This window comes from Callionymus lyra, chromosome 11 (genome assembly GCF_982586985.1).
Source record: "Callionymus lyra chromosome 11, fCalLyr1.hap1.1, whole genome shotgun sequence".
Taxonomy (NCBI): domain Eukaryota; kingdom Metazoa; phylum Chordata; class Actinopteri; order Syngnathiformes; family Callionymidae; genus Callionymus; species Callionymus lyra.
In genome coordinates this window covers 10,012,748-10,038,454 of record NC_141828.1, presented here as the reverse complement: position 1 = coordinate 10,038,454, position 25,707 = coordinate 10,012,748, and the positions used below count along the sequence as shown (strand labels likewise).

General features: G+C 39.6%; 1 protein-coding gene across 1 annotated transcript in view; it reads right to left on the bottom strand.

The window, feature by feature from the left end:
- Positions 1-3,513: 3,513 nt before the first annotated feature.
- The window catches only part of adgra1b (adhesion G protein-coupled receptor A1b), a 243,757-nt gene continuing 221,563 nt past the window's right edge, over positions 3,514-25,707 (bottom strand). Inside the window, exons 17-19 of the mRNA XM_087803267.1 lie at positions 16,471-16,616; positions 6,621-6,716; positions 3,514-5,577 (exon numbers count right to left, since the gene is read on the bottom strand). Of these exons, the coding sequence (XP_087659393.1) occupies positions 4,179-5,577; positions 6,621-6,716; positions 16,471-16,616 (1,641 nt within the window). The 3' untranslated portion in view covers positions 3,514-4,178. The remainder of the gene's footprint in view (positions 5,578-6,620; positions 6,717-16,470; positions 16,617-25,707) is intronic.

Below are 25,707 nucleotides of genomic sequence, written 5' to 3'. Positions count from 1 at the left end.
CATTTCCCGAAAGAGACCTCCAGAGGAATCAATAAAGTTCTATCTATCTATCTATCTATCTATCTATCTATCTATCTATCTATCTATCTATCTATCTATCTATCTATATAATGTGTACTTTGTTGTTTGCCTTTATGCCATAAACAAACTACAAAGTAAACATTACCTGTTGCTTTTCATCATAACAATGTGTTTTACTGTGTTCTGTTGAACTAAATAAAACATGTTTGTTTTTAATTCAGTTCTTATTGAAGGCGCTTTGTGACTCTAATCAAATTTTCATATATAATAACTTAATCGCCATCATTATTATTAGTATTTTCATAATAGTATTAGCATCCAAAATAAAAGCCAAAAAGAGAAATAAATTGTTATCAAACTTGATCTAATTAATAACAATGTACATGTCTGACCGACCTGCTAAGAAAAATATAACAATATATTCTAGGTATGGTGAAAAAAATTACCAGGTTTATATTTGAAATTACATTTTTGAACCAACTAAAGGCTGCTCCTTTAAGAGGTTTAGACTGAGACAGGTAAGGACGGGGGAGCACATGTGGTGAGACCGAGGACTAGAATAAAGATCTGATCATCAAGAAGGTAGAACTATTGTTGTTCTTATACTCCTTTTCTACAATTACATCTTGCGGTAACAGTTTTTTGTTAAATAAAAGGTAAACTGAAAAAGATTGTTATGTACCAATGCCTCATAAAGCAGTGTCATTATCTTCAGAGACCACAAGATGGCGGTTTCTGCATTATTTTCTTTTGTTTCAACTGTTCTAATGAAATATGAAAGGAAACTGCTTTTCTAGACGCACCCACCAGAGATAAAACAGGTCTTACCTTTTATATCCTGCGACGTGTCGACCGCTGTGACGCACTTGTTCAGTGATGATGTTCTTTTATCTCCCTGTGGTTGCATGCGCACAGATAAGGAAGCCAAGAAGAGATCCTACAAGACAATATCCTGTTAAGGAAGAGGCCGAAATATCCCCCGAGCGGCAAAGAAAAAACAAGCTTTTGAGTTAAGTCGAAGTGATGCTCTGGTGTTGTGGCTGCTACTTTTAGAGCTACCTGTGGATAACAGCGCGCTAATGAGCCGGTGACTGCCGGCAGGAGACAAACCTGCACGAACGCTGCTCACAAGTTAAGACAAATATAACTTTCTTCCATCAGAAGGATCCTTTCCTTGAGTCCCTTGACTCGGAAAGTTTCCCCCAACCCTGATCGAGCCATTACAATGGTATGTCAAGAAAACATATCTTGTCCCGAAAGGTCGTGTGCTCCAGACGCCACAGACATATTTTATTCATAAATACCATAGATCTCATTTGAGCGAGAGCAGGTTCGTAAACACAGAAGTGCAGCAACGATGGTCTGCGCGGAAGTTTTCCCCGGATGTTGTCGGGTCCTCGAAATGCTCTCCATACAACTGTATTTCACCAGCGCCATCATCATTCACAGAAAACAAACAGAGAAAGAAGATAAATCAATACATGGCATCTTTTACGTCCTCTGTGATCCATTAAAGCTTCTAGATATTGATTGGAGGAGGTGATTGATGAGAGATTCTAATCATGTGACACAGCAGTTTCATCAGGTCAGGGGAGGATTCTGCAACCAAAGACTTAAACGCACATGAAAAATACCGGCTTTGAGCTCAGGAAACTGACGCACGGGTAACAGAAAACGAAGGTGACTTCACATCTCTGCACATTTATATTGACCAGCTTCACAAGCCAACAGACGAATGTGTCAATTCTCACCCCTCAGTTCCACCAAAGTTGTCCAGCCGATCGCTTCAATTCCTGTGAATTACAGTGCAAACACCAGACGGGCACAAGATGCAGTTCAGAAGCGTTTCTGAGTCATTGAGATTTTCCGATTAACCTTAAAAATGTGTTTTTTAAATAAAAAAAATACAGTAAAGACGGTTCAGGAAGTCAATCCATGGACATGTTTCAAAATAAAACCCTGTATAAATGGTTCCCAAGTGGTTGATGATGGCAAAAACGGAACAAAAAAGAAAATAATTTAAAAAACAAATGGAAAACATGGTGAAAAACAAGTCCCTTGAAACAGGTTATTTATGTGAGATGGAGTTTAACGGAACTGTAACAAGTAATAAAATAATTGGGACAAACTATCAAAAGAAAATAAAAGTAGGGTTTTTTTTTTTACTGTTAAAAGAACCTTTTACACCGGATTCCAACCAATACATTCAATAATGTAACACAAAACATTAAAGTGTCATCTGTGAAACTTAAAAATCAGTGAAATCATTTTAACTGACAATTAAAATCATGTTTTTTATCAAACTCAACTGTATTTAGTGAAAGAAAAAGGCAGACATTTTTACATGTCAGACTGACGCACTGCAAATAAAATAAATAAATACCTAGGATTATCAAACTTGACACTTTAACCACTGTTTTTCAAACCAACAGGTTTTTGCAGAGTACCTTCATGGTTTTTGACCTCATGGTCAAAAAATGGTTGAATTTAATTTCTGTTCTCTTGATTATTACTGTTGGAAAGATGTTTTTTTTGTTTTTAAAAGGCCAGATTTTCTTTTGCAATAGCCTGTGACTCTTTACAATTCAAAGAATTGACTTACAAAAAAATTGCCAGTTTACTATTAAAAACAAGTTAAACACAAACTCTATATGGGAATATATTTTTGGGAAAGAAATTAAAGAGAAAACATCTCCTACTGATTCAGCTTCATTCTGAGGTTTATTTTTCTTGCCCCTTACATTTTTTTTGTTGGTCATGTTATATTATTTGATTTTTGTGTTATTTTTGCTGTCATCTGTTAGTGACGTCTATAAAAATCAATGCCTAAATTAGACTGCTATATGGTCGTAATAAAAAGTTTGGGGACCCGTAATTAAAACCCCCAACAAAATGTCCCTTTGTCTTCTCGGTGAAAAGGTGAATTATTTTTTAAATGACACAAAACATCCAAACAAAACAAAACCAAACAAAGAAAAGGCCAGGAAGGATGAAGCTTGAGTGAAAAATGAAAAAAAAATCAAAAGTAAAAGCATTCTGTGTCACCCATAAGACTATGGTTGTCTGGACAATAATCTTCTGCTTGTTGAATTCAGACCTGGAAACTTTAATCTAGTGATGGTCTGACGAAGCTTCATGAAACAGTGTTATGTTGTAAAAATGATGTGATGTTTCATTAGAACAGTTGTTTAAAACAAATGAAAATAGAGCGAAGACAGCCATCTAGTGGACTCTGACAATAATGACACTGCTTCCTGAAGCTTCATCAGACCATCACCAGATTAAAGCAACCGCCTTCAGTGGAACAGAGAATTTCAAAATTCAGCCATTATCTGGTATTAAAGGAAAATCCTCACCACAGAACGACACCATACCAAAGACAAACTCTTCATCAATATACCTTTGTGAAGCGGAACATGAATGTGCACCTTTTATTTTTCCCTGTGTGTCAATTAGACAAAGCCTGGACAGGAAGCAGAAATAGTCATCACGTGGATGTTGCTGTATTTTTACTTCTCTCCAAAATAAAACAAACACAGTGGTGACATCATACAAACAGCAACAAATCAACACTCCTGGTTTGACTGGGATCCACTCATCAAGCAGTTTCTTTTGTACTTCATATATATATAGATATTTATATATATATATATTTATATAAAAACTATCATATATATTCACAGTTGCTTGTCAGAAAGGCAAAAATAGCCATGGAATCTAAAATTGCTGGTTTAGTCACCTACAACATGGATGCCCAGAGTCCTTAAAACTGGAGGTTCATCGTTGATGGATTAGAAGAGTAAAAAAATGTGTCGCTTTGTAGCACAAACACACAAATTCATACATACAACCGTTGGTTTTCCTGTATATAGAGTATATAGAGAGCGATCTGTATCGGTATGGATCTTTTGGAATTAACCTTCAGTTACATCAGATGGTTGGATGAGACACGGATCACACGGAAATTTTGGATTCATGGACGGACGCTCTTGCTCGGAGCGTGTTCGAATGGGAATTCTGTACATTAGAACAGCACACATAGAAAGATGACCACGTTAAAAATAAAGAGCATTTCACGCTGATTGTGACGATTCGGTTTGTTAATAAATTCATTTTTCTTTTAATTCTAGAAAGTGAGGAGGTTTTTTAATCCCAGACTACACAGTAGTTTCGTTCTTCCACGGCCCGGTGCGTATATTCCCCGTGCTGTCCGAGCTGTACAGGAGTCCTTCGTGCAGACCCCCCTTTAGAATCCCGTTCTGATTGGGAGGGTTCTGTGGGAAGGACTGTCTGCGCGGGGCGTGCATCTCCAAGTGGTGATGCGTCGCTATGGGTTCCTCCTCGGGCGCCTTGCTGCAGCCGCACAGCAGGACGCCCGTGTCGCCGGCGTCGGCCGGGCAAAGGGAAGGGAAAAGGTCTGCTTTGGCGCAGCAGATGTGTCGGTGGCAGGGGTTGTGGCACTGCAGGGCCTCGTGCGCGGCAGCGTGGCACGTGTGGTGGCCCTCGACGTGGCCCTCGTGGGCCATGTGCGGACAGATGTGGGCGTGATGCTCGTGCGTGCTGTGCGGGCTGTCAGTGTGTGAGCTGTGCACGCTGCCGCCGTCCGCACTGGAAGAGATGTGATACGCAAACTCCCGCTCCCCGCCGGCGCCGCAAGTGCCCGACCCCGCCCGGCGGCTAAAATGGCGGCTCTTAGTCCTGGTGCTGCTCTTGAGGCAGGAATGCAACTGTATTCCCGGCCGGTAACCCTCCGGGTCGGCGTGGAGCAGGACGTGCGTGGCGGTGGGTTCCTCCTCCATCAGCTGTTGGCTGTGCAGCGCGGCGCAGCACGGCGCCACCGGCGCCAGACACACCACGTGGTTCTGCGAGGACGGAAGGGCGGCGTGTTTGCAGTGAGCGACGCCGCAGCTCATCAGCGTTTTCCCCTGACACGGCGAGTCGTGGTGGCAGTGGCCGTGGCCGTGACCGGGCGTGTCCCCGTTCACGTTCACCTTCGGCCGGGCGGCGCCGGGCCCCTGGGGGCGGGCGTTGGCGCGGCGTCTGGGACAGCAGGAGCACCAGCAGTGCCAGACGTCGTCGCGCTTCGCACAGTGATGGATGAGGACGAAGAGGCCGAGGGTGACGGAGAAGGCACCGTACAGGCAGCTGAAGATCATATCCAGGAAGTGACCCTGCGTCACGGCGAGCGCCCCGAAGGTCCAGGTGGCGAGGAAAAGGAAAAGCGTGAAGGCTGCCGTGTGTAGCTGAGCCCTGAAGGAGTGCTCGTTGGCCAGGAGCGCGGGGTTGATGGGCACCCCAGGGCACCCTGCCGGGCAGCTGCTCCCGCCGGGTGGGGAAGTCAGGGCCCCGGGCTCTGCCCCCTGGTGGCAGTGGGTCGGAATGTCGATGGAAGCCAATCGCTGCTGCTCCTCCGAGAGCTGCTTCAGCTCGTACTTCTTCTCAGGGTGGCGCCGCAGCTGGAGGAAGGTGCACAGGAAGTAGACGCATGTCACCAGGAAGATGAAGGCAACCGGGCCGAAGAAGGCGCCCAGACTTGGCTCCCATGCCATCCAGCAGCTGCAGGAGACACAAGTGTGATGCAAGTATTAGTTTAGGGACACAATAAATAAAGAAAGTGTTCTATTTTCTTGCGTATTAATTATCAATATGAATATTCTGTTTATAGATCACATCCCAAGCACATCACATGTCGAAAAGAAAATATATTTAGACGATATATTCCAATGGGTTATTTTCGTAATGCCATCAAAATGAAAAAATCCCGCTGAGGCTGAAAGTGAAGCGAGAGAGAGAAGTACAGAATGAATGTAAAGGAAGGAAGACACACACACGGGGGGGAACTCGGCTATTTCCATCTTCAAGTTACCCAAAAATGTGAAGACATATTTTTTTGTCACTTCCCCAGTTTCGTGTGTCAAGGTGGTCCTTTTGTCAAACTGTAACAAAATATTGTCCTGAAATCTGTCAGTTTTTTTCTTTCCCGAACTTGGACTCTTTTTTTTCTTTTTTGTCAGTTTTGAGTCAAGCAAAGAAATCAACGTTACAACTGCTTTGAGAATGATCCGCAACTAATCCATCATTTAAAAATCATCTCAACATTTGGTAGTTTAACAAGAGTTTACAGCAACTTTCTGAAAACAAAAAAACACTCATTTCTTATTTACACTTAACTTAATCACACTCTTTTTTATATCCATGCGCAGTTGTTGAACTTTGTGTCCAATTTAGAGTACAACACAGGGCTTACTACCGACACCACTGTGCTTGAAAGTTGATGGATTATGGGGGTGATGAGGTGTTTAAAAATTAATGCATCCGATACAAAAAAGCAGCAACTGCTTTATAATTCATGATCACGTACAAGGAACCTCACAAATAATCCCTGGTGGAGGCGACTGTACTGTACATTAGTCTGTTTAGAGGCTTTTGCAAATATTCTGTTCACACTTACAAAATGAAATTATGTCGTCTGCACGAAAACAAGTCAAAATAAACAATAATCTCTTTAAAAAAAATCAATATAGAAACAGACATTATGTTGTACTTGAGTTAATAACTTTTCCAATCGATGAAAAAACGGAAGCGAAACGGCAACTTACAATGGCGCCTGCTCCCCGCTGCCATAGTTGTCGATATTGACGCCCGCCGTGACCCCGCAGATGATGAGGGGTACTCCGCCGCTGACTAAATAAAACCTGCGTGATGAAGCAAACAGACAGAGAAGAAGGAAGAGCATTAGAAAAAGTGAAGATCGAAAAACCCTCACAAATCCCTCCCAAACTCAAATCTGTATTAAACGCACAACAGACGGATAATCAGCCTGAGATCCGAAGCAGACAAAGTGACAGACACGATTATGGATTTGTCGGGAGAGTGGAGCTCTGGGCATGGCCCCGGCAGTCCACATTTACTCAGTTTGAAGAAGGGAACGTGACACGAAGAGAGAAAAAAATATTAAACTTTTCTTAAAAATATGATTTTCTTGTTTCTCTGTAGTTTCTAGCAGATTGTAAAAAAAATGACATGTCACACAAATTAGTACAAGAAAAGATGCAGACCGGGCCTTTATTTCATCATTGAAAAAGAAAGGAATAAAAAATTGGCTCAAAATGTATTGTTGAATAAAAATGAATATTATTTAAAGTGATAAATTAACAGAAATACTTAGTCTGTTTTAAAATTCAGAAGAAAACATCTGCTTCATACCAGCTGTGATGAGAGTTAAGAATGTCTCCACAGAGTTTGAAGGACATTAGTGTCCTTTGTTTGGGACTTAAACAGCTCAGTTTCTGCAAGACCACGTCCTTAATGACGCAGTACGAATCTCTCAACTGTCTTAAAAATGAAGGAAATGTTTGTTTGAAGGTCAACTAATGTGACACTTCAACTCTCCTGACTCACTATCAAGTTTCAAATGTTGAAGTCTTCCTCTCCAAGATACAATAAGTCCCTCATCATGACCATGTTTTAAACTCATTACTTTATAAAGTTCTTCTAAAGTCTGAAATCTCAGCGAACGAGAGGTTACGAGAGCAGAGTCCATTATAACGTAATAATGGCTTCACTCCTCCTCCAGCTGTAATGATGCCTCTTTGTTTATACGTTGAGTTCCTTGAAGGTGGAGACTCCCTTGAAATTATATTTGCTACAACCTTCTTATAATTGAAGAAGACAGGCAAGTCTTAACCCCTTGTGTTGTCTCTGGGTCAAGATGACTCGAAGGCCTAGAACAAATGTGTTTGTGGTATCCCTTGGGTTGTCTCTGGGTCAAAGTGACCGAGCTCCACCACTGCATATGTGCGTTCATCTTGACCCGGAGATAACCCAAGGGTTAAAAATATCAAACACTTCATATAGACTTCATTGTTTTTTCTTTAAATATGTTCAATTTATTTATTGTGTCACTTTTACTCTATTAGTCATTTAAAAAAAAAAAAAACTTTGGCTTTTATTGATCCATTCACAACCTGACCAATATATGTAACTCTATTGTCCACAACATATTCAATATGTTGTGTCTCCATAATGTTTTTGGAGAGACTGCAAGTTTAATTTCCTTCTCTCTAAAAGCCCACAAAAGAATTTTAATCAAAATATGTTCCTGTGAATAACCACGAAACCGACAACCTGTTCTACCATGGCTGCTTCTATTCTGTCCGAGAACTGACCCAAGATAAGTATAATAAAGATCGATCGACTTGTTGATAGTATTTTGTTTTGTGTATATGTATGTCTGTAAAGTGGGAAAAGCCTTGGATGAGTATGTGTTGGTGGTGATCACAATTACCATCTGGATCCACAATTAATTTGAAGATTGGTCCATCTGTCCGGCAAATGCTTGAAAAAAGATCTAATTATACAGAATCAAATAATTCAAGGGCAATAATGGAAAAAAGGGTGTTTTTCTGTACATATAAAATCAACTAGTTTCCACTACCAAATGTGATTTGAAGGTTTATTTCTTTTTGAGTTTTTCCACAAATGGTTCCCTTCCTTCCCGTCCAATCTGGACCTCCAGCCGTCACAACCCTCCATCATACGCCTCCGTCATGCAGCGCCGTCCCCAAAAATTCAATTACAATCAAGATGTTTGTCATGCAGGGCGACTGGCCGGCCGGTTGTGGGGTGGGGCGGGGAGACAAATGGGGGTGTTCGATGGAACGGGCAGGGGGGCAGCGGCAGCAGCATTACCAGCCTGTCACTGTGTCTGAGTGGAACGATTTCCCCGGGGGTCCCTCCTCCAATAGAAAGCCATTTACAAAGCCGTCAGCCAGATAAGCACAAATGAGAAGAACGATTGGACGTTAAGGAACGGACGCTAAATCACCGTCTTCCAGAAGGTCCTGCGTGTGCAGCTTGGCTCCCAGACTCACATTTATCCTACGTTATTAAGATGTTTGCTCTCTTTAAAACACACCGGTAAAGTATTTCCATTAGGGCTCCAACAAAATGGCTGCAAAAGGAGTTGGGAAAATGCAATCCTGTGATATAAATAGACCCTGAAGCGTCTTTCAGCCCCGGCAGCATCTCCAGTCCTTCGCTAACAGCACCGGGTTTCGCTCCGGTCTTGTACATAATAACACTCTAGTTTTTAATGAGAACAACATTTCAGTTCTTTTACTCCCTGCAAATATCCACAAACATTCATTGAGAGCAAATGAAATCGGGAGATCTAGTCGAGCAAGCTTAGGATTTTAGCGAGCGTTAGAGACCCATTACAAGGCTAGTGGTTGGCAATTACATTTTCCTCGATCTTAAAAAAAAGGGGCTGTTACAACAGGAAATCAGGCATAATTAAAGGAGCAAATAATATAAAATAAAACCATAAAATCAAGCTAAATATCCATAAAAATGTTATTATGAAAAATCCGATATGAAACCTTTTCAAATCAATTTTTTAATATTCACATAATGGGTTAGTTCAAAATTAATATTCACTACTCAAACCCATGTCGACTAAGGTTTGGTTAATCTTAGAGTAAAAGGAAACTATGTTTGTTCATTTTAATGTAGCGACTGTAGTTCAGGTGTCTTCGTCTTCATCTTTGTCCAAAAATACACACTTAAAAACACTGAACTACCTCCATACTTCACGTCTGTAACATCCCTCTTGTATTGAAGCCTCAACATGAGTACTTGTTTAGAAAGAAAATAAACAAGTCTTTATTTTGAGCTTGTTTTTAGCGGTAGCGGCTAGGCCAGTGACAATAAATTGCACATAAACACAAAAAACGAAGGATGCCCAAATATCCCGTAGTCATACAGTGTCAATCTCAAGAAAATGAAGTTGAGTATATTAGTGTGGTTGTGTTAATTAAGGTTAACTATTGCTAAACTATGTCTTTTTGTGTAAAAACTTTCTTTAAAAGCTAATAAAACCTGCTGGGCATGTCTGGAGGTTTGGCTTAAGGGAAGTCTGCAGAAAATGGGTTAGCATTTTAAATTAAAAACGGTTTCCTTTCAGTTTTAATTGAATAAAGAAAAACTCATTGAGGTAGCAGTTCCCAGAACAAGTCCTTCCAAAGTGTCCTAGGGGTTTTCTCCAATCGATCCCAGTTCCCTGTAACACCTGCAGGAGGTACCATTAATAAGTGGCTTGTGGGGGAGCAACATATCTACGTGGAGTCTCTCCTGCATGAATGAACTCCACACCTTATCATGATGGAAGTCGTCTGTATCATTTCAAATGCTTATATCTGTTTTCCTGTTCTCTTTGACACAGGTTTGTTATAGTAGATTAGATAATGCGTATCATTTTCACCTTTTGACTCAGCTCTTTTTTTCAGTTCCATACAGAGACCCAATGACTGCAAGAAGATCGTTGCACTCCCACCTGCCATCAAAAAGTACTCCAATTCCACCACCAGGGAAAACATCTCCCCTCCAACCTGGACAGATATATTCCGGAGTTTTTGGACCAAGGATTATGGTCTTAGATTTAAAGCGTCTGATTCCTAATCATGGCTACTTCACAATCATCTGTGAATCTGCCCAGAGAGGACTAAAGGACACAATTTGCTGGAGCCAACAGCAACACATCATCTGCAAAAAGCAGAAATGAGATCCTGTGGGCACCGAACTGAAGACTCGTCAAAGCCAATTCCAATGTTAAACTGTCTAGTTTGGAGACAGAAGAAGAATCAAGAATATTAGAGGAGGAAAATGATTAACTTAGTACTTCATAGAAACTGGACCCTTCATATGTGTGTCCAGATTTTGGTTCTGCCGGTGCGGGTATGAAGTCCAGCACGTTGTACTCGACAGGGTCACGGAAGGTCTGCAGTGTATAACATCTTAAGAAATGTGCGGAGGATGAAGAGACGCAGGTAAGTCGCTGGGGGCTGTCATGGGTGCTGTCGCTGGAAGGCAAATTGATTTGTCTCCAGCTGCTCAGTCTCATTGCATGAGCCCGACTGACGGGAACATTACCGTCAATCATTCCGGATCAACTCCGCTGCCATGTCACATGATCCCTCCTCCTTCGCCTTGACTATTTATCTCATTCATGAGCAGAGCGTGGTGGCGAACGTACCTGAATGTAACAGCTCTTGAGGAGCTTCTCCGCGAGGAACTCGACGCTCTCAGGGTCGGTGCCACAGCTAGGATCCTTATCGGTGACAGTGATGGACAGGAGTGGATTATTCAAGACGCTATCGTCTTAATAATGCCGGGAGTTATACTGCGTCTTTTTTAGAGTTTCATAAATTTGGGTTTAATGGAGGAAACTGAAAGTCACCTTACACGGAAAAGTGAAGGAACAGGAAGAAAATATGGCGTTTTACTGCAGACGTCGACTGTAGGTTATTAAATTGCAACCGATATGGAGGATTTATGCTCGGAGGTAAAAACTCATGGTCGAACTAGTCATCAAGAAAAGTTGTCACCGACGTAAGTGCCAGAGTGTGGCGGGAATAGTTTGATAAGTTTTAGACTTTTTTTTCTTGAAAGTGCTGAATATTACATTAATGCTATCACCACAAACAGGGGATGCTAGCTGCTTAGCAAATGGGTTACAAATGAACGCAAAACGTTCAGTGATAGCAAGTCTTTCTATGAAAACATCACATTTTGACCCTTGTGTTATCTCAGGCGACCCGGGGGCCCGAAAACAAAAGTGCTTCTGGTATCCCCTGTTTTGTCTCTGGGTCAAGTTGAACGATCTCCATGGCTTCCAGAAATACATACAGTATGCAGTGGTGGAGGGTCTTCACCTTGACCTAGAGACAAGGCAAGGGATACCTCAAACACATTTTGGGCCTCCGAGTCACCTCGACCCAGAGATAACACAAGGGTTAACTTATACAGCAGCAATCTTGGATTGAGATACACAAACGAGTATAAGCGTTGCACATTTTGATGAATAGTAAAAGGAAATATTATTTAGTGAAGTGATCATGAACAAGTGTTTTAAATGTTGTTTCTGGTGACCCCGTGTGTCAGCAAAGTGTAACTGCAATGTTGAAAGATCTGAGTGGACATTATCAAATCACCAATTTTAATATAAAGGCTCTTGTTGTGTTTGTTTCTCATTTAACCTCCATGGTAATGTCAAAAGGTCGCTCAGAATTTTCGAATGAAAACGCTAGTAGTGGGTTGATGAGGTTTCATGATACAGTGTTTTTATTTTGAAAAACCACTTGATGGCACTCTTTGCTTCACAATATTTTCTATTATCATTTTCAAACTTAAAGTTCTATCTAGTGCTTTTTCCAAATGAAGACCCGATCACCGGTTTCGTGAAGCCTCATCCACCCATCACCTGAAAACTGTTTTTGACTAGTCATGTTGTTGAGAGGTTACTAGGTGGCGCAGCTCAAAACTGATATCATGTTTTTATTCGTACATTGAACAGTTGTTCAAAATAAGAGAGAGAAACAGTGCAGAGACCGCCATCTAGTGGGTTTTGAAAATAATGACACTCCTTCATGAAGCTTCACCATCTTTGAGCCACTGCTGCGCATCAAAAAAAGTTTCATATATATAAAAAAAAAAGCAGTTTCATTTTGCTTGAGTCGTGTCTGTTTAAAAAGAAACCAATAATTATAGAAAATCTGAAAAAAAATGTTACTCATTGCAGCTTTAACATTCAAGGTATAAATGAAATCCTCCAAGGTGGTGTGGAATATAAACACATTCTCTCTCTCTCTCTCTCTCTCCCCAGAATAACAACTGTTCACGTCTCTAACTGTTAAATCTCCGGTGTAACTGGTGCATGATGGGTACATTAATTAGATGGACCATAAAAACACATTTTTAATGGCGTGTTTCGACTGACTGCATTACTGAATTGCATGCATTTAGCTCTAGTCGCAAACAGGATTTCCCCCCACGAGGATTTCCACTCATCAGCACAAAAGGTAAATGTGCAGGAGAGCTCACGCAGCACTTTGTCACCACAGGGGGTCGGACTTTAACCAAGAGCTGATCCTTTAAAAACACGTCACTGGCTTGGCACGTTTTAGTAAATTTAATCAAAGGCGGGCATCAAGTGTGAGCGGTAATGAAATTATCGGAAGGCTGAAATACATTTTGTGATAAAGCTGCGGGTGCCGCGGCCTCCCGGGTTATCCAGGTAATTAGTTATACAATTGGGGCTAACAGGTTACTGTGCGTCACATGAATCCAGCATTGACAGCTAATCCTTGCTGATTACATCAAGAATATGCTGAGAAGGCAAAATCTTGAATTGCTTTCCGTACAATTTTGGTTGGTTTCTTTGCCTTCTCCCTCCGTTGCACAGAAACTTTGTGTAGTAACTCAAAGAATACAATCTTAGAAACAATAGAATGGAATCTCTCTTTGAAAGCATGTAAGTAAGTAAGTAAGTAAGTAATATTTATTTATATAGCGCTTTTCTAGACCAGGGTCACAAAGCGCTTAAACAATCAAAACAATACTCAAAAAAGTATATACTTTAAAGATCAAGATAATACTGAGAACAACACAGGAGTTCCAGAAAATCAAGGAAAAGCCTGAACAAATAGAAACGTCTTAAGATGTTTCTTAAAGGAGTCAGTAGATCCATCAAGCGCAAAGAGAGAGGAAGATTGTTCCAAAGCTTAGGAGCAACAGCCTGAAAAGATTTCTCTCCTCTGGTCCTGAGCCGTGTACAGGAACCATAAGTAGATTCTGATCCACAGACCTCAGAGCCCGAGCTGGGGTGTAAGGCTGGATCAGATCAGTGATGTAAGGAGGAGCCTGACAATGAATAGCTCTGAAAGTAAGAACCAGAATTTTAAAGTTGATCCTGAAAGAAACTGGAAGCCAGTGAAGAGATTTAAGGATCGGAGAAATGTGAGTTCTTCTACTAGAGCGGGTTAGAATTCTCGCTGCAGAGTTCTGAATCAACTGCAGACGAGACAGCTCCTTCTTGTTAAGAAAACAAACTGTTACAATAGTCCAGACGAGAAGAAACAAACGCATGGATTACAAGCTCCAGATCATGTTCCGACAACATTTTTCTAAATTTAGAGATTTTTCTCAGTTGAAGGAAACAGTTTCTGGTCTGTTTTCTGCAGTGTCGAACAAGAGTCATGTCTTTATCAAATACAACACCCAGGTTTCTCAGGCTCAGTTTGACAGACCGACCTAAGTCACTCAAGTACTGACTCAACCCTGGAACCTTATCATCAGGAGCAATCACCAGTGTTTCAGTTTTGTCCACATTTAGCTGTAGAATGTTTTCACTCAGCCATTGTTTGATTTCTAGCAAACAATTCACTAAGCTGTTCAGCCTTTGGGGCTCAGTTGTCCAATTTAGGGGCCCATACATATCTAGTTAATTAAATTCAATAATAATTCCATCTTAGATAGATGGATACTTTATTGATCACTGGTAGAAGAAATCTTGTTGTCAATGTCATGATCCCCTTCCTAGGGCTTTTATTTTGTACAGTCCTTTCCTGTGTTTCGTATGTTTAGTTGCTCTCTTGACAGTCAGTGTGGGCGCTGCTTGGCAAGATCCACGGCTGTCGACTCTCAGGACAATTAGCTGTGCTGCATAAAAAAACTGCCCCTGGCCTGTGTTGATGTCAGCAAGTTGTATCTGGAGCATCGGTAAAGCTCTCAGTTGTTCGCCTAGCGAACCAACTTTGCATCTTGGACGCTAACCTTTTGGAGTTTTGGATTTAATTTTTTCCACCCGGGTGGATCTTGGTCTTGCAGTTGTCTTCTTTTCTTGGACTTCTGACTGAGATTTGGACTCTGTGAACTTTTTTCTAAATCTGGTGGACGTTCTGTGTATTACGCCGTGTTTTGTGTGATTATTAAACAGTCTTTTGTGAACCTTACGCCTGGTAACTTATTATCCTCCGCCTCTGGGTCATCTTGGTAACTAAACCGTTACAGTCCAGCATCAATAACACATCCGTCTGCAAATACATGTAAAAACAATCAACTAAATAAATAAATACAATCAAAACATAAAAAAAACATGAATAAATAATTAAGAAATTGCCAACCAAAAGTAAAAAGTGCATGTTAAGCATGAGGGAGATATCAATTGTAGCGTCTTTTGGCAGAAGAACAAAGGATATGTTGAAGCATTCCGTTCTGCAGTGCATGGAGAGGAGCCTGATGCGGCGGTTACTCTTCTGAGCTGCCAAAGTGACATGCAGAGGGTGTTGAGGTTTACTCTGGTTCTTCCTTCTTTTCACCATCACTGCTCCCACAATTTCCAGAACCGCAGACACACTTCTTACAACTACAATGCATATTGACATTATTTTTCATGGAACCATTCACAGGTTTTTTTCAAAGCAGATAATTTAAAATGTCAAGAATTAAGAAGAAAAAAACGTATTTGTTTTGGCACCGACCACGTCTTTAGATGCAAAACTTTCATTTGTTTTCATATATTTTTTCGCTATATAGTATTGATTCACAAATGAGTTTAACTTTGATAAATGGGTAGAAAGAAAATGGTCTTTACCGAATGTTAGAAGTAAATGAAGCTTCACGATACTGTGTCATTATTTTCAACGGCCACTAGATGGTACTCTGCTCCATAAATGTTTGGCCCTGAACCACTAATTTAATAATTACAATAAATAATTATATACTGAGAAACCTCATCAAATGTTTCATGAAACCTCACCAACCCAGGAGGTTTGGTTGCTGACAACATCCTGATGGCGGTGACATCTTTAAAGACAATGGTTGTCAGTCAGAAAATGGTTGAATGAGGACTTCATATCATAAGAGTTCACGGCCTACTCTCACATGTGGCTATTAAATATGTTGTAAATACATGGTTCAATAAATCGTTTGTTCCTAATCTGCTGGACTATCTGTATGTTAAGAAGCCATTCATTCAGAAGAGACTTAAAGTATAACCCGATGTTTTGCTAGTAAGGTGTTGAAACAGGAGGACCAGACCAAAGAAACCTTTCATTCATCTCAGGAAGAGTTAGTCTGCTCTGCTTTTATGGTGACTTTATCTCCATATTCCACTCACATTTAAACAACTTCACCGCATTTCACTACTACAACGGGAAAGAATGGTCAACATCAATAAACGGCACCTTTTACAAGCAAGGATTGATACTTGCGCTGTGGTTTGTGACCTCAGCACGGGCTTGTGTTAGATGAAGTTTCATTAAACATATATTTTTATGACAGTTTTTTCCTCGCCTCCACATGATTAACACGAGCCGAGAGCGAGAGCAGGTCGCGACGGCGTACGTCCTCAACATACATCACAGTCAGGTCATGCACTGATAAAAAGAAATGAGAAAAAGGGAAGCCAGTAATTGTGCGATGAACCCGTCCTTGGACTCTAACAATGCAAACACAGCCAGCAGCGATGACAGTGCGAGTGGATCGTACACACACACTCACACACACACACCCCCCACCCCCACACACACACACACACACAGTAGCAGAGGTGTTTATGTTGCGGTTCCTCTTCGGGAGGCAAAGGTTTGGGGAGGATAAGACGCATGGTACCTCAGCAGGGTCTGCTTGGTGGGGGGAGGCGGGTCGCCATCTTGGCTCTGGGGGGGTTTCTTGGTCACCTGCTTGTAGATGTTCCTGGCCGTCACCCCGAGCCACAGCATGGTGGACAAGGAGGAGTAGTGCAGCACGACCCCGACCTGAGAGCAGGAGAAAAAACAACAACAAATATTAATTTATTAATACACCAAAAAAACGTCACAATGATTATGGAAATATTTTAGTGCCATTAGAATATTGAATAGTTAATTTAACATTTTAGAATTATTTTTTTGAAATTTAGTTTTTCTTTAAGCATTGACTTACAGTATTTATTTTAAAAATTGATAACAAAAAGATGCCTTTTATTAATTCATGAATGACCAACAAATTACATTTAAATTATTAAATTTAATTTAAAAGGCTTTGGAAATACAATATTAAACTAGTGATGGTCTGATGAAGCAGTTTCATGTTGTTTAGAGGTCAGTAGGTGGCGCCATCAGTTTAAAAATCATGTTTCATTAGAACAGTTGTTCAAAACAAAGAAAAATAGTGCATCTAGTGGACTCTGAAAATAATGACACTGTTTCATGAAGCTTCATCAGACCATCACTATATTAAACTATGAGTTAAATAATGACTTGTTCATTCAATCAAATTGAATTATGTGTAAAGAAAAAAGTCAACTTTAACATACAAATAATTGAATTAAATTATTCAAAAATACCCAAAATGCTTCCTTTCAAATAAATTATTTATTTCAAATAATCAATACAAATAATTAAATGTTAAAAAAAAACAATTCAATAGCAAAAATAAACAAGTAAATAAATACAAATTACATTGTTTAAACTATACTCAATATTCTAATGGCACTAATATACTTTTATAAATGATTTACCAAATAAGCTCCAGGTAAATAAAATGAATGTGGAAATACATCATTATAAATACTATCACACTTATAGGGAGATATCATGAATCATGAATCCAACAACTGATGCTGTATCACGAAGCCTCATCAACACATCACTCTAAGAACCTGCTGCACCGTGACACGTCACAGCTAAGACAACACCGTCATAAAGTATTTCAGAAGTGGAGAAGAAAAGCTGCCTCTGAACCCTCGGAAGCATCAACAATGTCACTCCAAGGTTGTCTTTGTGCACGTCTGCTTTCAAGACCCCAGGAGTTTGTCTGCCGCCTCATTGAAAGACAATCCCCGACAACAATGGTGTTGAGGCGCACACGGGGAGAATTGAAGGTCGTCTGGGTTGAGAGAAGTTACACGGGTGGATGCTCGGGCTCGGTGTGAAGACAGGATGACCAACAACCAGAGCGATGGTGATCGGTTACACACTTTGATCAAAGGGAGCGACTCAAGGATAACAAATGGTAAAAACGCGTCTCAATAATATGAAAATCCTTCAAATTTATTCAGATTTTGTTCAGTCTTTTATTTGTTTTTTTAATTGGGTTTGCGTCTAGTTTTTTAGCACTACCAGATTTTAGCATTTTGCATATGAGCTAACATAATTAGCAATGTTTATAAACGAGGATGCCCGAAAATATTTTGCTTCCGAAAGAGCAGTTCAGAGTTTCCACAGATATCCATTGACTTGAGGATTTTAACTGCATTAATGAAATTTTAATAAACTCAATATGTTACATTTCTTTTTGCCACATCCCCCTTGGAACATGGCATTGGACCCCACTCAAAAAAAACCTTTCAATTTTCAGAAAATAGTTGTGAAATAACAATGTTTATCTGTAAAACTGAAATTTTAATAAAGGGAGGTTGTCAATAGGGAACACATCACGGTAAAACATGTTTTCTTTTAATGCATATTTTACATGCAATTTTTCACAATGTTTAACTTTAATTAGATGAACGCACGCTCGCCCATCACTTCTCGTGAAGCTTCATGAAGCAGTGTCATTATTGTCAGAGTCCCCTAGATGGCGTTCTCTGCACTATTTTCCTTTGTTTTGAACAACTGTTCTAATGAAACATCATTTTTTAAACTGATGGCGCCACCTACTGACCTCTAAACAACACGACACTGCTTCATGAAGCTTCATCGACCCATCACTACGATTTTTGCTAAATTTAACAGACCGTTTTCTATTTATTATGTTGGGAAATGCCCAAATAAAGAGGAGGAAGGTGATTATTATTTAATGAATTAAATGAACTTGGTTTATAAAACCAATTTATTTTAAGCAATTTAAAACTTTTTAAACAATTTCCCAAAGGAGACCTCCTGAGGGATCAATAAAGTTCTACCTTCTACCTATATTCGGAAAAGTTCAATGTGGTTTAGGTGTGTTATTAATAAGGTTCTGGTGGGTGTCTAGAGGTGGTACTCACAGTTTTTAACTTCTCTAAAAGATGATGATGACAGTATAAGGAAAGCCAGAAGCAGCTGGTATCTTCTCTGCCTTTCCCTAAAGGTCCATGATCGATGGAAGTTTTTAAAGTTACTGTATATCATGTCTCAGAATAGTGTGTCCTCAATCATTTGTAAAAAAAAAAGTCTGCTGTACAAGGGTGAAACATGTGTACAAATACATCTATTCTGACTAACACCAGCACCAGATTTCAAGTCTTTAACCTCCTTATATTATATCATCCACCGCCATTGATTCGACTTTAAACCTATAAAAGTCATGATGTATTGGATGGGTAGAGGAACAGATTATACATTTTTAATGTATGTCTTTTAACCACTTGCTGCTAATGGAGAAAGTTCACTCGTGGTCCATTGTAAGTATTATTAGGTTTTTATTCTATGTTAAAATATTTCTCTTCAGAACAGAATGGTAAAGTCACAGATACATTTTATTTAGTTGTTTGATAGTTTTTGGGTTATTATTCTAGTGATGGTCTGCTGAAGCTTCATGAAGCAGTGTCATTATTTTCAGAGTCCACTAGATGGCGGTCTCTGCACTATTTTTTTTTTTTTTTTAACAACTGTTGAATGAAACATCATTTTTAAATTGATGGCGCCACCTACTGACCTCTAAACAACATGACACTGCTTCATGAAGCAGGTGTATAAAACAGGTGTATAAAATCTGACCCCTGTGTAAACTCCCCGGATCTAAACTCTACAATACAGTATCTTCAAGCGTAATAAATGCAACAGTCATGTTTTGGTTGCATAACTTCAACACCTACATCGAAGGGAGGTCAGAATGTCTTAGTTATTTATCCGTCGGCAGCATGATTAATGACACCGAGCTTATTTTAGAGTTGGAAAGACCTGAATAAAGAGTCTGCACGTCAAGGGTGTTCTGAACACAATCTCACCAACGCCGGAAACATCGAGCGCCGAGTTCGATTCGAGTCGAAGGTTCGCGCTTTATCTCCGTAAAGCTGCACCTCGACGTTGAACAAAATCTAATAAATGTAGATTTGAATTCCATTTCAAATGGTTGGAGGTTAATAGAAATAGTACGAGCAGAGGTTTCAGAACGGGAGAAATTAAAATGCACCCGGATTCACTCCGACCCGAGTTATCGGACCTAAATGACACGTCTCCTGCCCAGGGACCCGGCGTAGTCCGGATGCTAATTGGAAGTGTCCTTGAGCGGCCGGTGGAGAAAGGAAAGTGGGTGGTAAGTCAATCACCGCTTCCGAACGCCGCACACTTTCGGAGCTTCATTAGCGCCGCGAGCAGACGGAGAGGAGTGGAGGTTGTAAGATGGAAATAAGGCTGGAGGAAGGTTATTAAAACGCTAAAGGTCGCCGCCGATGTTGATTGTAATTGGGGCGACTTCTGTCCGTACAGGTCCAGTGTAGGTGCGCTTCTGTGAAATATGAAACAGCGGTCGAACCAATATAGTAAGAGGGTGAAATTCTATCATCTTCCCGACTTGATCATTATAAACTCGGGCCGAGGAAATACAAAGTGCAGCGGGATATACATATTTAAAATGCCCGCAAGTGAGGAAGAGAAAGCCCTTGATACTCTGTGCATACATTAGATGATCCAGAGTTACCACAGATGATTAAAGTTGGATTTCTACCTGAATATTATTATTTTCTTCTTCTCCGACTTGGTTAATGAATAATGAATGAACAAATATCTGATCAATTATATTATAAACTCTCTGTGACCCGTAAACAACATCCATTTATTTCATTCCATTTCAAAATGCGGGGTTGTGTCCCATATCGCGCAATATTTGGAGTGAACAAGTGCATCCCGATGAGCAGTGTGCGAAATGTAATGCGCAATGAGCACTTAAATGGCCAGAAAATTGAGTGTGGATCGATGAACACTTTCCACCCTCAACATCTTAGTGACGTAGATGAAGCTAAACTGAAGCTACGTCACTGATGTGTCTTCGGAGCAGATACTGACGTAAATGTCTCGAGAAAACACTCTTTTAACCACAAATAAACACAAGAACAACAACATATTACACAACTTAATTACTTGTTTATATTGGCTTAAAGCACTGTCAAGTGTCAGTGATAGCGTTTCAACGGCTGGTTACAATCAGTGTTAAAAAGTAGTTGAAGAAGAAGCTGTCGAGTCATTTCCTGTAAGTGTGTAGCAGCAGAGTTTGATTTGAGACAGTACTACATGTTGAAATTTAGTGCATGTCTTTCAGTGTACTGTAAAGCAGTACACTTATAGAAGTGCATGATTTGAGACATAACACTGGTTTGAAGATCTCCAGTCTGGTTCTTGTGAGGCCTCAAAGCAGGGGGAACATTATTATTATTATTATTATTAACATTATTTTGGAGATACTCTTACTTTTCCTGCCGTACCTCTCTTTCTGTGAGCTTCTCGGATAATGTTAAGGAACAGGAACTGATCCTCCAATCTAGCTAATTGATAGCTAATCTTCTTCTAGTTTCGTGCTACAGATCATTGGTAACTCTGACCTCACCTGAAGAGTCTTTACCTCCTTTGTGTGCGCTCTTTTAATTCTTATTTGGCAAAGTGTATTATTTCTTTTTTTGTGTATTTGTTGACCACCACAGGTTTTTTTTTCAAGTTTTACTCTTCTTCAGTCTGTTGTTTTTTTCTGTATTTTTTTTGTTTGTTCTTTGTTATATTTTCATTAATGTTTTCCATTGTTGAGTTTATGCATCTTAGCTATTGTTGTTCTCTGCCATTCATGGAGACCCTGTAGTGGCTTGTAAATTATTAAAAATATATAGATAGACGATTTCATATTTGAGCAACAACTCCATGTTAACTTTTTGGCTTTATTGACAAAAAGCTACTTTTAATTATCATTCAATAACCTTTGGTCCCCCTAACAATTTTCTAAAGAAATGCAACAATCTATGCCTAATAATATTAAAAATAATATGTTTCTAGTAGATTTGTGTGCCTATATTACAGGGAGATTTTTTGTTTAAAATTGAAAAGCAAATAAGAAAATGAATGCAGAATTGATTAAAAAAAAAGGAAGGTAATACACTGTTTTTATGACCTGACAAATACCGGAGGTTTCAATACATTATAAAGTGCAATTTAAATAAGCTTCAATATAATTAAATGGCTTTTAAATGTCAAATAAACTCATCGTCAACCTTTTATCTCTTCAACATGTTAACGGAAAAAGCACCACCATTATAAACATGCTCTTACTTCGAGAACACAAATGCTATTTATTTTTCCGAGCCTATTTATGAACGCCGTCTTCAATTCTATTACTTAATTGGTTTTGGGACTCCATCAATCAATCCCAGCTCCTCAGAGGCAACATGCTACAACGCAATTATCCGCTACGCTGAGGAAATGCCATTCTGAGTTACTGTGACACTGCTGGATCAGATGTGCACCACGAGGAGGGAGAAGGTATTTTGCTCACATTTGAATCTCTGGGAAACAAATGGCCTTGTAGGTAAAAAAAAATGTAAAAAACAGAAATACTCTTTTAATAATGTCATAACAATAATCCTATATATACTGTTCTTAAAATGTGTTACTTATTTAGTTGTAAAATCCTCATGTTACATATGTTTTATTTACTTACACAAACTTAATCTTCTTTTTCGCCCATGTCTAAGTCACCAAAATATTAAAAATAATTCTCTTAACAACAGTAGAGTTCTAGTACAATCTTATTTAAAAAAACTTTTTGCATCGGCGGTGGTCGTGATTCTGACACAATCACACTGTGACCGGATCCTTGTCATTCTTGTTGTGCTTTTAAAGCTGAAGTTTCATTTGTCAGCAGAAAATGGGAGTAAATACATAATTATGGCTGGTGATTGGATCAGTGAGCAACACAATGATTGCACCGTCGACAAAAGACTGGATGGAATCGGCCTCCACAAAAACCTAATCAATGTTTCCTCCGTTAACAAAAAAAAAGCAGCTTCCGCCTCGTGAAACCCTCTCTGTCACCACGGAGCGGCATTGATACAGAAATAGATGAAAGTGCAGCCCCGTAAAATGACTATAAGTTGACATTCCAGTCGTTTTTCACACAGATAAGGTCAGTTAAACAAAAATAAAACATCATGGTAGCGAGATCAAAACAAAAGGCAGCATTAAAACATAACTGTAAAATTATTTTGAAGTGCTGCTTGTGGGATTCAAAAATGTAGCTGTCATGCTTCCCCTTTATCCTGCTTTTATTTTGTATAGTCACTTCCTGTTTCCTCCCCACAAACCAGACTTGCGACTTAAGCTGATCAGAAATCCCCTGCAGTATATCTACTATAGACCTTCAGAACAGTGTGCCAGATCAAAGCAATTTGTGTTTACATTTTTTGTTATTTTTCCTAAGATTTTGTGTTTGCCTCAGTATTTTAGTTGTTGTGCGTTCTTAGTGGGTGTCTTGACATTTTGTGTTTTACCAGGTTCCCTGTTCTTCCCTGTTGTATTCCATGTTTCGGTGGAGGTTTTGGACAATCTATGAGATATTGGACTCTTTTTTTATTTTTTTATGAGTTTGTGGTTGAAATTGTGTTGGCCTTGTTTATATTTAATTGTATTCATATATTATACTGCTCCTGCTTGAGATTCTACTTCTTTCTTAACTTCAAGACTGTACTTGGGTTGATCTACGGTCCCTGAATGCATCATGATACATTTCTCTACATCATAAAGAACCATCTTTTTTCATTTTATGTTTCCATAGTTCTTTTTTAACATCAGATTGGAAACATATGTTAAAGTAACATCTAAAACACATACTGTATATTTAATAAGTACATTTTTCCAGATCTCATTTAATGGATTCGACAGCGATGCCACTGGTTTTCGTAGAATTCTATAAATATTTTGGTTTTTGCATCAGTTTATATTACATTTTATTTAACATTAAATCTGAATGTTGTTAAAACCACTCAAACTGTTGCTAAAATGTGTTAATAAAGGAAGTTATTTGCAGCTATTCATGTGTGGACGGACCTGAATTCACATCATTGCTCTTGATTCCAATTCTTCCATTAAATAGCATCATTTTCATTTCACAAGAACCTTTTGCGGCTTCAATTATTCTCTGTTTGATATCCGATGCGGGGATTTAACAATGTACTTTTGCAAAGACAACAGTGTCAGATGAATTATTTTCAAAAGGAATCCGAGCTTATGCTAACAGTGTGATCCTCCGAGGTCTCCGCGAGCTGCTTTCTTCATGAGAATATTCATTATATTGGTTCCCCACTGTTTCTGATGCATACCAGTGGAAGCTTCTTACACGTCAGGAAATGAGCTCTGGAAAACCCAAATTGGACCCAATGGAAGTACAAAGAATTTCACCCGCATACACCATAACAACTGATTTCACAGCGACCTGCTAATGGAGGAATCCTCTGCACACACGTCTTGAAGCTGTCAATTTCATGTGGCTTCAGATCTGGGTCAAATTCTCCGTCAACTTCTGATTAATTCTTCTCCGGTCACACTTACAGGATTCACACGGTGTGCATTTCCACATGCATCTATGAGAATAGAAACATGTTTGTCAACAACGAAGCAAATTCTAAAAAATACTTCAAACTTAATGTCCAAAGAAAATAGTAATTTCTGATAGAAGACTTATCTATTCATATCGAAAACTTTATTTTCTGGCTCTGCTAGTTTCCCCACAGATCTCACCAGTAGCAGTTGCTGCATAACTCTGTCGTTCACACTTCATCCACCTTTCTCCAGGGCATGAGACCTCGAGATACAGAAGAAAGGAAATATTTCATCATTATACAGTTTGTGGAGGAAGTAGCCTTTCTTGTAAAGGATTCCAGACCAACTGTTTTTTTTTTCCCACCCTCCTGGGGAATACTGGCTCTTATCGATGCAAACTGTGGACACCCCAGCCCCTAATGTGTCCTGGATCTGCCTCTGGGGGTTTTCTTTCAGGAGGATCACACGCGCAGGGATCAGGAGGTGTTTCCAAGTCAACGTAGAAATGTCATTTTCCCAGGATGAGTCTGAGCTTGTGGTCTTTTCCCAGCTGGATATCCAGAAGGAATCCAACAAGATGTTTGAGTAAACATCTGTTGAAGAGGCCACATTGTGGACCCTTTCTTGATCTTCATGACTCTGAAGACAATTTGTGCCAACAGACATTTCAAAACCAGCTGAGATATTGAACCCTACAAACCATAAGATTGCTAGACAACCCTTTGCAATGATAGCCATTGCTGTAATGGATGGACATCATTGGCACCGCCTTTATTTTCGGCAACATCTACCAGGTTTCTATCCATCAATACATTTTATCCATACATTTTTCTGGAACTCCTGTGTTGTTCTTGGTGTTATCTTGAACTTTTTAGAATATATTTTATTGAGTATTGTTTTGATTGTTTAAGCGCTTTGTGACCCTGGTCTGGAAAAGTGCTCTATAAATATAATTTACTTACTTACTTACATTTTGCAATAGAGTTTTGGGTCGAGGTGCCATTGCAAAAAGGCCTAGAAATTCCTACCCCCAGATCCTTGAATCCTTTCATGGAAGAATACAGAGGTGTTCCTAGGCCAACCGGAAGACATAGTCTCTTCAAAGTATATTACCGTATCTTCCGGACTATAAGTCGCTCCGGAGTACAAGTCGCACCAGCCATAAAATGCATAATAAAGAAGGAAAAAACATATATAAGTCGCACTGGAGTATAAGTCGCATTTTTGGGGGAAATTTATTTTATAAAATCCAACACCAAGAATAGTCATGTCATCTTGAAAGACAATTTAAAATAAAAATAGAATAGAGGCAACAACAGGCTGAATAATTGTACGGTATGCTTACGTTTCATGACACAACTGAGAA